The sequence below is a fragment of the Molothrus ater genome, chromosome 29 (assembly GCF_012460135.2).
Source record: "Molothrus ater isolate BHLD 08-10-18 breed brown headed cowbird chromosome 29, BPBGC_Mater_1.1, whole genome shotgun sequence".
NCBI classification, from domain to species: Eukaryota; Metazoa; Chordata; class Aves; order Passeriformes; family Icteridae; genus Molothrus; species Molothrus ater.
The window spans coordinates 2773145-2785836 of record NC_050506.2 but is presented as its reverse complement, the minus strand read 5'-3'; the positions used below and the strand labels follow the sequence as shown (position 1 = coordinate 2785836).

The 12692-nt window shown below is 64.4% G+C and overlaps 1 protein-coding gene across 1 annotated transcript; it reads right to left on the bottom strand.

The window, feature by feature from the left end:
- Positions 1-1876: 1876 nt before the first annotated feature.
- Positions 1877-12357, bottom strand: LOC118696132 (potassium/sodium hyperpolarization-activated cyclic nucleotide-gated channel 3-like). Its single transcript, XM_036398097.2, is given in 9 exon segments — positions 1877-5082; positions 5576-5740; positions 6228-6362; positions 6365-6467; positions 7008-7154; positions 7554-7772; positions 8502-8663; positions 8797-9226; positions 11687-12357. Coding segments are annotated over 9 exon segments (2796 nt in total). The 5' UTR covers positions 11998-12357; the 3' UTR covers positions 1877-3958.
- Positions 12358-12692: the final 335 nt, after the last annotated feature.

The window sequence follows — 12692 nt, the reverse complement described above, 5'->3', positions numbered from 1 at the left end:
AGACCATGTGGGGTACAGAGCAGCTGTGGGGTGCAGAGCAGGTGTGGGGTGCAGAGGGGCTGTGGGGTACAGAGCAGTTATGGGGTACAGAGCAGCTGTGGGGTGTGCTGCAGACCGTGTGGGTGCTGTGCAGGTGTGGGTGCAGTGCTGTTATAGGGTACAGAGCGGCTGTAGGGTGTGCTGCAGTTATAGGGTACAGAGCAGTTTTAGGGTACAGAGCAGCTGTGGGGTGTGGTGCAGATATGGGGTGCAGTGCTGTTATAGGGTACAGAGCAGTTTTAGGGTACAGAGTGGATGTGGGGTGTGCTGCAGACCGTGTGGGTGCTGCACACGTACGGGGCACCTGCAGTACAGGTGTGGAGGGTGGGTTGCACCGCACGCCCGTGTGCCCGTGGGAGCTCCCGGGTTCTGGGGAGGGGTCCCGCTGCCCACGGGCCCTCGAGGGGACACGGCAGGGGTGACCCGGGCCGGGCACACGCGGTGCCACCTTCCCGCTGCTGCCCGCAGCTCCTGCCTGGGCCCCCGCCCCGCAGATTGGCGCCCGCCCCGAATCCCCTAATCCCGGCTCACCCACGTTAATTAATCTCTCCGTGGTGCCCTCTAATCCCCCTCCCGCCGCCACCGGGACGCGGGGACTCGGGGCAGAGCCTCCGGTTCCAGGACGGGTGTCCTTGGGGAGCGGGAACCGGGCACGGGCGGGGGCTCTGCCCGCATCCCCGGGGCTCTGCGGGGCCCCCGTGTCCCGGGGCTTTGCCCTCAGCCCCGGGCGGGCAGCGGGGCTCTGCCGTGACCCGGTGGTCCCCGTGCCTCGGCCGCCAGAGCCGCCAGCCCTGCCGATGGACACCAACTGGATGGGAGAGTGTTGGAATAGGAGTAGGACATGTGCTGGAATTCATTCCCCAAAAATTCCCTTTTTGCCCTGCGCCCCCTTAATCAGGCTGGCTGCGGTGTAATCTGAAATAATCAAATTAGAGACAAACCGTTAATCAGCGTTGAGCTCTTCGTGTGTCACGGAGCCTAATTCCTGTGGGGAGCTGGGGGGGGGCCGCCAGCACCGTCCTGCGGGCCGGGACTGCCCCGGTAACGGTGGGGTGAGGGCAGGGGGTGCCCCGGTAACGGGGGGCTGAAGGCCGGGACTGCCCCGGTAACGGGGGGCTGAAGGCAGGGGGTGCCCCGGTAACGGGGGGCTGCGGGCAGGAACTGCTCTGTTATGCGGGGCTGCAGGCCGGGGCTTCCCCGGTAAGGAGGGGCTGAGGACAGGGGCTGGCCCGGTAACGCGGGGCTGCGGTGGGGAGACCGGGCAGGGCACAGTGGGGTGGCCACCAGCCCTCGTGTCCTGTCTGTCCCCGTGTCCTGTCTGTCACCGTGTCCTGTCTGTCCCCGTGTCCTGCCACCACCGTGTCTTGCCTGGGGGCTGTGGCCGGTGACAGAGCGCGGCCGTGCCCCGAGAGCCGCTCCAGGTGCCGCAGTGCCCGTGGCTCGGGTGCCCCGGCCCACCTTGCGCTGTGTGACCTTCATTTAATCGCGTTAATGCCTCGAGTGCTGCTCTGCAATCAGGCGGTATCAAACCCTCCCCTCCCCCCGGCAATAAAAGCACCGGAGATGGAAAGGGGAAAATAACCAAAGATTAAACATTAATCTGCCCATGGCCGAAAGGGACCGGGCTGGGTGGGAGGGCACCTGTTGTCTTTGGGCTCCTGCCGTGCCACCCTGGTCTGTGGGGCCGGGGAGAGGCCCCTCGATGGCTCCCGAGGGCTTCTTGGCTCTGCAGAAGGCCAGGATTGGAGCCGGGGTGCTGCAGCATCCCCCTGTCCTGCCCCATCCCCGGGCACGGTGCTGTGGGGTCGCAGGAGGTGCAGAAGGAGTTTCCCCTAGACCAGCTCAGAATCTCTCTTTATTATTTAAATCCATTATGTACAACGACCAAAAAATAAAAAAACGCTCTTAAATTCTCTGCGATATGAAAACTACAAGCTCTGTACATGGACTGCCGTGAGTGCAAGAGTGGAGGATCATGGTCTTTGGTGGCTAAACTTGCGCCCCCAGCCCCTGCAGCCTCCCCCGGGGTGGGCACCGGGCCACGAGGTGCCCACGGCGGCGGTGCCAGGAGCGCAGGGCGGCTCCGGCTCCCGACACGGGGCTGTGCAGTGAGGAGGGAGCTCGGTGCTGTCCCCGCACGCTCTGCGGGGCGCTGGGATGGCCGCTAACACATCTACATCACGCGGTGGGAACACAGCCCGGGGACTCGGGACAGCAGCGCGGCTCCGCTGCAGCCCCCGCCCGACGGAGCGCGGGGATGGAGCGGGACGGGGGGGTGAGCAGGGGAGGGCGGTTGAAATCCGTGGAAAAAAGGCAGTGCAGGACATCCCCTGCCGGGATTCCTGTGGGCTGGTGCTCCCAGAGCAGCCCCGAGCTCCGGACTGCTCCCGACGCCCCAAAACACGAGGGTGGAGAACGGGACACCTCACTTGGGGAAGTACCGAGGGGAACGAGACCTCGCCCGCTGCGCTGGGGGTCCGGCGGGCCCCGCTCGGCCCCAGAGCACGAAGACAAGCCATGGTTCCTGACTCCGGGAGAGGGAAGCAGCTGGCACGGCGCGGTGGGGACGGAGGGGACACTACTCTAACCAGGACTGAACACGGTTGGCCCAAAGCGACACTGGAAGCAGAGCTCGGCTGCTTGGCAGAGCCACGACTCGCACACACATTGCACACTACTGTCTCTGGAGGGGGAGGGATGGGGCATCTGCGGGGACCCCGGGCTCCTGTTGGACGGGGGGTGACCCCACAGCCCCACACGTCACCCAGGCGCTGCCCGGGATTGGCATCTCTTTGTGACAGCCTTTTGCTCCTGTGGCACCGGTGACTGGCATCCCCAGGGGACCTGGAAATGGGACTGCAGGGCAGGGCAGGGGAGCAGAGCCCGGGCTGAGCATCCTCCTGCAGCCACAGGCAGTGGGGGCCCTGCAGGTGACCCTCTGAGCATCCTCCTGCAGCCACAGAAGGGTCCTCTTGGACTGACCCTCTGAGCATCCTCCTGGAGCCACAGAGGGTTCCCCTTGGGCTGACCCTCTGAGCATCCTCCTGGAGCTGCAGGCAGCAGAATTCCCCCAGGCTGCCCCCATGGGGGCACATGGAGGGGCAGTGCCCGGCTGTGGGGCAGAGCCCTGCCCAGCAGCACATCCCAACCTCCCTGGCACTCAGCACCTCTGAGGCAAAACGGTCCCACAAGCAGGGGAGAGGGACTGGGGGGCTGCTCCTCTGCCCCCCAGCGTTGCCCCTTGGCACTCGTCACACCAGGGGAGCCCTGCCCAGGACCCCCAGGTGGTCCTGGCACTCTGGGAAGGGGAAGTGCTGACCCTGGGCCCCCACGCCCCTGCCATGGGCTCCAGCCTCCTCCCTCCACCCGGGCAGAGGACCCAGGGGGTGCCTCTGCCTCCTCACCCTGAAGGCAAAGGCGCTGGGCAGAGCAGTCTGGGGACCGAGGTGGGCATCGGGCAGCCCCTGCTGTGACAGAGGACAAGCTGGAGGAGCTGCCATTGTCAGCCTGCCCCGAGGCCAGGCTGTGGGACACACGGCACAGAGAGTGGGGGGCCCAGCCCCCGAGGGGCAGTTATGGGCATCTGAGCTCCCCAGAGAGGCCAGAGTTTGGGCAAGGGCTCTGACCTGTCCTATGCCTCCGCAGGAGGGCAGAACTCACAGATGGTGATGAGCAAGGAGGGGGAGAGCCCGGGCAGGGTGACCCCCTTGGGGCAGTCAGCAGAGCCCCCTCCTCATCCAGCTGGGCCCATGCCCATCCCTGCCGTGTCCCCGTGCCTGAAACAGCCCCTCCATGGCCCCGCCTGGTGCCTCTCACCTCATTTTCCCTCCGACACGGTGGGGCTGGTGCTCTGCTTCTCCTGCCTCCTCTGCCGCCGGCACGCCCGGCTCCCTCCTGCCCGTGCGGCCGCCGCCAGGACTCACATGTTGGACGGGAGTTTGGGCTTCGCCGTTTCCACCTCGGGGCTGAAGGCCACGGAGCCCTTGCGGGAGGGACCGGCTGCCTGCCGGGACGCGGGGCCCGGGGACTGCGGCGTGGAGCGGCCGGGCTGAGCCAGCGATCCCGAGGGCATCTGCTGCGAGTGTGCGGGCATCCCCGAGCACGGCTTGGCCAGCAGTCCGGCTACCGAGGGCGAGGACCTGCGGGCCAGGTTCCCTGCAGATTTCCTGCCCTGCTTCAAGGAGCTCCCGTCGGCTTGCTGGGCCACTTTGTTGGGAAGGGAGGGCTGGGAGGCGGAGAGGAGCCGGACATCCTGGGTGAGCCGCCCCACCGGCAGCCCCTGGATGCTCCTGTGCTTCACCAGCTGCTGGGGATGCATCAGGAGCGAGATGTGCGAGCCGGTGGCTCGGGACAGGCTGTAGTGGAGCGTTCTCCCCGGCGGCAGCGCCTGCTCGGAGCTGGGGGACGCAGCGCCCGCCGCTTGCTGCAGCAGCGAGGTGGAGACCGAGGCGCCGCGGGACCGGGAGAGCTGGGGCTGGGGGCCGGCCGGGGGCTGCTTGGCCCCCGCTGGCATCTCCGCCCTCTGCGCCGTGCGGGGCAGGGGCTGCGCCCCCGAGCTGGGTCTCTGGGCCCCCGCGCTCTCCAGCGGTACCTGGGACTGGAGCATGGGCGAGGAAGGCGAACCTGCGGCCGGCGTCTGCAGGTGGGACTGAGCCCCGGAGGGCGAGCTCACCGAGGAGGGCCGGGAGCCGCCCAGGCTGGGCTGGGAGCGGCGCACGGGCTTGGTGAGCAGCGTGGCTTCGGGAGAGAGCGGGCTGGAGATGGAGGAGGGCGGCAGGAAGATGTGAGCCTGCAGGCTGTGCTGGTGGGTCAGCGCGATGGCCACGTTGGTGGTGGCGGCGGCTGTTTGCAGGGGTGCGTGCACCAGCGGCTCCCAAATCACCGGCTTGCCGCTCAGCTCCCGGCCCATCGCCATCTGCTGCAGGTCCTGGATGTTGTGGGCCATGTCCTGGTCGTGCTTCACGATCTGCTGGATCATCTCGGTGTTCAGGGGCCCCGAGCTGTGCTCGGCTCGCTTGCGGAGCAGGATGGAATTCTTCTTCCCTGGAGGGGAGGCAGGAGTGTCACCGACACTGGGACCGCGGGCTCTCGGGGACAGTGTGGAGGGCAGGGTGGCACTGGGGAAGGGACAATAAAACCTCACCAGCGTTCCAGGGGAAGGGCCTAGATTAGAGCAGTGGAAGCAGCAGGGACCAAACAGGAGAGTCCTGACTCCAAAGGGACTGGGGGCTGGGGTCCTGCTTGTCCTCCACAGGCAAGGAAGGGTGAGGACGAGCAGCTGGTCACTGCCAAACACTGCAAGGACCGTGCAGTGCACTTACATTTCCCCAGGGAAGCCTGTCCTATGGATCTTGCTGGGGGGGGGAGAGAGGGCAGGCTGCTTCCCCATGCTCCCCATCATCCTCATTGCTGGGCACCCATGGGGCTGGGGCACTCATCCCAGCTCTGTGACTCCACACCTGTGTGCCTGGGGGTCTGTGGGCCCTGGGGGCTGCAGAGGTGGCTGTGCTGAGCCCAGGAGGCCCCTCCTCCTCACCTATGCGGTCCAGGCGGTCCATGGCCACGGTCTCGAAGGCTCTCCTCATCATGGGGTACTCCTCCAGCACCTCGTTGAAGTTGTCCACGGCCAGGGAGTACAGGCGGCAGTAGGTGTCGGCTCTGACGCTGGCCGTGCGCCTGCCCCGCGTCAGCAGGCAGATCTCTGCAGGGACACGGGGCTGGCCTCAGGGTGACACAGCCATCCAGCCCCCTGCCGGCCCTGGGAGCAGGAACAGCACTGCCCAGCACCCCAACACCCTGCACAAAGCATGGCTCAGAGGCAGGGACAGACCCTGCAGCCTCTCTCCTTGCCCAGGCATTTTCCTCCCTCTCCAGGCCATGGAGACACCCCCAGGTGTGGCTGCTGTGATGGCCTGGCCTGTTTCCCTCCCAGAGCTGTGCCTGTATCCTATAAACTGGCTCAGATGTTCTGCTCTAACCTCCTCTCCTCCCTGGCCAGCAGTGGATGCTCCCCCTGCCCCAGCCAGACAGAACTGGCGTGGAGACCTTGGCACTTTGACTGGATGCCAAGACTTTGGCACTGGACAAGAGGAGAAGGGCGGGCAGAAACATCAGGGATGCCCCAGCTTCTGCTCCTGGGCAGCTTTTGGCCCCTACTCTGTCCACCAGCTCCCCCAGCCCAGCCTCACCCCCAAAGTAGGAGCCATCAGACAGCTTGGTCTCCTTGTTGCCCTTGGTGAGGATGCTGACCACGCCGTGCTGGATGAAGTACATCTTTTTGCCCACGGTGCCCTCACGGATGATGAAGTCCCCAGGCTGGAAGACTCGAAGCGCAGCTTGGTCAGCATGGCTGTCACAAAGTTGGGGTCAGCGTTGGCAAACAGGGGCATGTTGGCCACCAGGTTGCGGCAGTTGAAGTTGATGATTTCCTGTGGGGTGAGGATGAGGAGCAGCTCAGCGGGTGTGGCCACATTTCACTTCACAGAGAAAAGCAAGACACAATTCTTCCCAAGAATATTTCTGTGTTTCACATTCTCTGAACCTCAGAGAAAGGAAAAACAATTCTTCTCGTTTGCTGTGCCTGTGTTGTGCCAAAGTGGAATGCAATATGAAAATTATTTACCCAGAGTGGTGGTGTTTTGTTTCCTTGGCCTATCAGGGCCAAGTGTGTACATATGTTGGGACTGTCAGCTGACAGTCACGAGATATTGAGCAGTTGTGTACAAAGTTGAGTACTTGGCAAATTCAGTTTAGATGTGATATGATATGATATGATATGATATAATATAAAGAATAGAATAGAATAGAACAGAATAATTAATTACCCTTCTGATATTATAGAGTCCTTCTCATAATTTCTCCCCACACAGGGGTCATCCTCTTTCAATAAGTGGGGGCATCACCGAGCCTGGCCCCTGCCAGCAGCAGCCTCTGCCCTCCAGCTCACAGCCCGGGAGTGCTGCCCTCACCTCTTTGAGTGGCTCACTGAGCTCCCCCAGGATGTTCTCCTCATCAAACATCTTGCCCTGGTAGCGGTGCTCGTAGTACTCGTGGATGCGCTGGCGGGTGTCCCCAGGCAGCTTGTGGAATGACATGTACTGCTCCACTTGCTTGTACTGTGGGGACAAGGGGAGTCACACAGGGCTCAGCTGGCACCACCTGCACGGCTGCAGGATGTGTCCCTTCTCCTCAATGGCGTAGATACAGACACCCCTGCTCCAGCGCCCTGACCCAAAGGGGGCAAAGGACGGGACAGCTGTGCACTCAGGATGCACAGGGAAGAGGGCAGGGTGGGGCCACACTGTGCAGAAGTGACCCCCAGTATGGACACCAATATGGTCCCACCCTCAATGGACAGCCCAAGCTCCACCTGCAACAACCCAAGGGAGAGTGGCAAGGCCAAAGATCCCAACCTGTGGAATCAGAAGGGCACGGCAGCTGTGCTGAGCTGGTTCTGGAGCGGTGCCAGGACTCTTTCCCCAGTACCCAGGCCCTCCCTCCCCAACCCCACTGACCTTCTCCTGGTACTGGCGCCGGGACGAGTCCAGGGACTGGATGAGGGCGGTGGCGTGGCCGATGAACATGGCGTAGCAGGTGGCCCCCACGATCATGCTGAGCATGGTGAGCCACACGTCGGTCATGCCCTCGGGCGCCTGCTGCCCGTAGCCGATGCACAGCATGTGGCTCATGGCCTTGAACAGGGCGTGTGAGTACTGCTTGCCCCAGGAGTCGTTCTGCAGGTGAGGGACAGTGGTGCTGAAGGGTTTGGTGGAAGGTGCTGTGCAGCTGAACCTCCCAGTCCCACCTCCCTGAGCTGGGGAGTCCAGAGACCAAGGTTCCTCCAAGGCCAAAGGGATGAGTTCTCCTCCATGAAGAGGACTGTGAATCCCTAAAAAGGCACCAGCCCCTCTCTGGGGAGGAGGCAGGAGCCCCAGTGTCCTGTTCCCTCCCCAGGGGATGAATTCTCCTCCATGAAGAGGACTGTGAATCCCTAAAAAGGCACCAGCCCCTCTCTTGGGAGAAGGCAGGAGCCCCAGTGTCCTGTTCCCTCCCCAAGGGATGAATTCTCCTCCATGAAGAGGACTGTGAAGCTCTAAACAGTACCAGCTCCTGCTCTGGGGAGGAGGCAGGAGCCCCAGTGTCCTGTTCCCTCCCCAGGTGGTGAATTCTCCATGAAGAGGACTGTGAAACCCTAAAAAGGCACCAGTCCCTGCTCTGGGGAGGAGGCAGGAGCCCCAGTGTCTTACTCCCTCCCCAAGGGATTCCCTGGCTCCAGCAAGCTGGGCTGAGATGGGAAGGTGATGCAGAGGTTCCCTCTGCCCTGTCTCAGTGCTGTGACCACGGGGACAATGCTCACCAGCACGTCTCCCAGCAGCTCCAGCCTTGGGGTGGCAGAGAAGGAACCAAATCCTCTCCCCACCAGGGCAGATCCCAGCCGGAATCACCCCGGTCTGGGCACTCACCACCATGTGGTTCTTGGAGACCCAGCAGTCCTCAGGGAAGTCCTGCAGCATGGGCACCAGGAACTGGAGGCAGCCATCCCAGTGGCACAGCAGCAGCATCATCCCGATGAGGTTGAAGATCCTCACCACGGCGCTGGCCAGGTCGTACGTCATGTGGAAGATCTGGAGAACACGCAGGAGCGGAGCTGCAGAGGAACTCTCCTCCTAGGACAGCCCTTGGAGCCCTCTGCCCTCCAGCTGGGGACCCCCAGCCTGGCCTGGGACCCTGAGCAGGAGACCCCCCCGGGGTTCTCACCTCCTCCCACTGGTGGATGTAGCGGATGAGGCGCGAGAGGCGCAGCAGGCGCAGCAGGCTCAGGATCTTGGTGAAGCGCACGATGCGCAGCGCCCGCGCCGTCTTGTAGACATCAGAATCCACCTGGGTCTCCAGGTCAACAATGAGGAAAATGTAGTCAACAGGGATGGAGGAGATGAAGTCGACCAGGAACCAGCTCTTCAAGTACTTCATTTTGATGGTGTGAGGGTCGAGGATGATCTCCGTGTTGTCCTCCACCACGATGCCTGTCCGGAAGTTCAGCACCAGGTCAGCCAAGAAGAAAGTGTCCGAAAGCACGTTGAAAACGATCCAGGGAGGGGTGTTCTCATCCTTGAAGAAGGTGATGCCCACGGGCAGGATGATCAAATTCCCCACCATCAGGAGCAGCATGATGAGGTCCCAGTAAAACCTGCAGGGTGGGAATGCAGGGGCCAGAGTGGGACAGGCAGGACACAGTTAGACAATAAACCAGGATCAAAGTTAGGGTCTGACAGTGCAGAGAGGCAGGTGCTGAGCAGACACACACACACGTGCCTGCCCACACACATGACTAACACCCTGGGACAGGTGTGAGCAGAAATGGGGTGCAAAAGTCCCCCTGTGTGGGAATGGGGCATGCAGGAGCTTGGCTGTCTCTCTCTCTCCACTGCAGGGCAGTGCATTCACTCCTATGCCCCCACCCCAAAGCTGCCACGTGCCCCATGGAGAGCTCAGAGAGGATGTGGGCTTTGCTCCCCTGAGGCTCCTTGTCATCTGCTGTCTCCCTGCCACCACCCGAGTTGGCTTAGCAGGATTTGGGATAAGCTTTGCTGGTTATGCAAACGGAGAGCCGAGCTCCTGGGGCAGCAGAAAAGGATCAGGGAGGCTGTTGTGGTGAGCCAGGCAGCAGCCAAGCAAGGATAGACCATGCTGGCACCAGGGGAAGGTGGGAGGAGGGTCCAGCCCTTCAGGAGGTGCCACATGCTCAGGGCAGGATGAGGGCACTCCTCATCCACCTCCCTTGGCTGAGAGTGGGCAGGCTCAGAGGGTTTAGAAGGGAGGGAAAGCCAAGAGATGCCGGCAGCAGCTGGATAAGTCGGGACACCCAGCAGCCCTGTTCACATGCAAATGCCACCGGGATGTTTTCATTCTTCACACAGACACATCACGACTTTCTCCACCAGCCTTGGGATCCCCCCCATCACAGCCTTCATGGGCCCTTGGGAAAGCAAGCCCAGGTTTAGGTGTCCCCAGGCATCCCCTGTTAGTCCCAGCCCTGGCCGTGGGTGTAGGCTCAAATCTCCAAAGGTGATTTCAGGGCAGCTCTCAGTGCCCAGTGAGTCCAAACCAGCTTTTGCAGGTGGCAGAAGCTTGTGGGGATTTCCTACCCCATACCCATGGTGGGACACGGGTACTGGGATCTCTGCAGCTGGGGAAGGGGAAGGGGAAGGGGAAGGGGAAGGGGAAGGGGAAGGGGAAGGGGAAGGGGAAGGGGAAGGGGAAGGGGAAGGGGAAGGGGAAGGGAGGTCCTGGTGCTGTGAGAGGCTCTTTCAGAGAGAGCACCAGAGCCTGAGGGGAGTAGGGGGAGGCACCCTCTCCTCAAGGAGCCACCCCAAGGTCAGGTCCAGAGACCACCCCAGGGCCTGGAGCCACTCCAGGGTCAGGAGCCTCTCCCAAATTAACACCTTCCTGCCAATGGCCAGGATTTGCTGGGCCAGGGAAGGAAATGAGGCAGAAGGGGCCTGACCCAGCTGAGGAATTGCCTCCTGCACCTCCATGCTGTGCCCTGAGAAGCTGAGCAGGGAAGCTGCCTGTCCCTGCAGCTGCCCAAGCCTGCCTGGAGCCCTCGCTTCAGATTTAGGCTTAAGCTCTTTAGGACAGGCCTTGTCCTTCACTGAGTGTCACACTGAACACTTGGGGCCCTGATCTCCATGGCCTTTATGTATCTCCCTAATGTGATAAACACTGGAGTAATCCCTCTGTCTGTGTACCTGCCAGCTCCCTTCACGCTGCTGCGTGCAGAAACTGCTCCTGCCGAGCTCCAGGCTCACAAACTTTGGGATGCTTTCCCTGGAAAAGGGCTCTCAGGGCTGGGTGCCATGCTGGGGTGGTGCAAGGGACCCAGCGAGTGGCAGTGGCCCAGTGGTGAGGGGGGATGGCTACAGGTGCCAGGGACCCCCAGCGGGTGCTGGCTGCGTTCTCCAGGCTGGGGACATCATCCATGTCACAGCTTGCTGCGGGAGATGACTGCCTGGCAGCTCCATTCCCCGTGGAGAAAGCCCACCCTATATGACTCAACATCCCCGTGACACCCAGTTCCTCCCACATCATCCATCCCTGAGCTCCCGCTGTGATCCCGGTGACACCGAGAGCCGGGCCCGGCTCCTCGCTGGGTGAGCGGCCCCGCTCCAGCCGCGGGGAGCCGCGTCCCAGGGGGAGGAAGGCTCCTGATGGAATTAAAAACAGCATCGAGAAGGGCGGGGGGAGCTCTAAGGGCAGGCAAAGCCCAGCAACCCCCGCCTCCGCCTCCGCACGCCCGGGGCCGGGTCAGCGGAGCTCCGCGGCTCGGCAGAGCCGGGCTGCCCCGGGCACCGGGAGCCGCGGGAGCCGCGGGAGCCGGGCAGGACAGAGCCGTCCGTGCGGGCGGGATAATCCCGGACGGGAAGGGGCTGGGGCAGCGCGGCCCCGGGCTCCGGCGGTCGGCAGCCGCCTCCCCGGGCCGGTGTGGAGCCCCGGCTACCGGCACTTGTTGCCCCTACGGTGCCGGGCGGCGGGGCCGCGCTCAGCACCACGGACAGCGGCGGCGGGCACCGGAGCCGGAGCGGGGACCGGCGCCGGGATGGGGGTCGGTGCCGGTGCCGGGGCGGGGGTCGCGGGGCCCCGATCCCACCTGAAGTCGCTGTAGGGATGGATAATCCAGGCGCCCGCCGACTTCACCCGTTGCCGCTCGATCTCCACGGCCCGGTGGCTGCCGAACATGCGCAGCGAGAACTTGTTCACGGCGGGCTGCAGCATCGCCCCGAGCTGCCGCTGCACGAACGTGCCCGCCGCCGCCGCCTCGCCCTCCGCCACGATCTGCTCCGTCGCCGCCGGCGAGGCCGGGGCCGCGCCCGACGCCCCTGCGGGCGCCCCCGCTGCCTCCCCGTCCAGCACCGGCGGCTTCTCCCGCGGCTCGGGGCTCCGCCGCGGCGCCGCCTCCATCCCGCCGCCGCCGCCTCGCCTCACGTTTCCTTCAAACGCCCTTGCCCGGGCGCCCTGCCCGTCGCCCCGCCGCACATGCCCGGCCCCGGGCGGGCGGGCGCTCGCTCGCCGCCCGCGGCCACTCGCTCACCGAGCGCTCACGGAGCTCCGCCGGCGCCCGCCTGTTGCGCACGCTCCGGCGCGGGCGCGGCGGCAGCCGGCAGCAGGGAAGCGCCGGTGGCACCGGAGCGGCGGCGCGGGGAGCGGCGAGGCCCGGGCGGCACCGGAGCGGCGGCGGCGGCGGGACCCCGCGGCGGGCGGGGCGGGGCGGAGCTGGCGGGCGGGGCCTCGGGAAGGAGAACGCTCCCCCCGGTCCGGCCCCGGTACCGCCGGGGGGACCGAAGAGGGGCGGGGCTTCAAGGAGAGAGGGGCGGGACTACCCGATAAGGACCACGCCCCTTCTGTCTAGCCCCGCCCCATCGCGGGCAGCGGAACGAGGAGAGGGCGTGGCTTGTAAGACGGTGGGCGGACAAGGGGCGGAGCTCCTGGAGGCGATGGGCGAGGATATCAGCATAGGCCCTGCCCATAGCTCGACCCCGCCCCTCGGGTCTGTCCCGCCGCCGTCAGGAGGGAGAGGTGTGGCTTCGGGGAGGAGGTGGGCGGGGCGAGCGACCCAGGCCCCGCCCCTCAAATCTCGCCCCGCCCCTCGGCCTCGC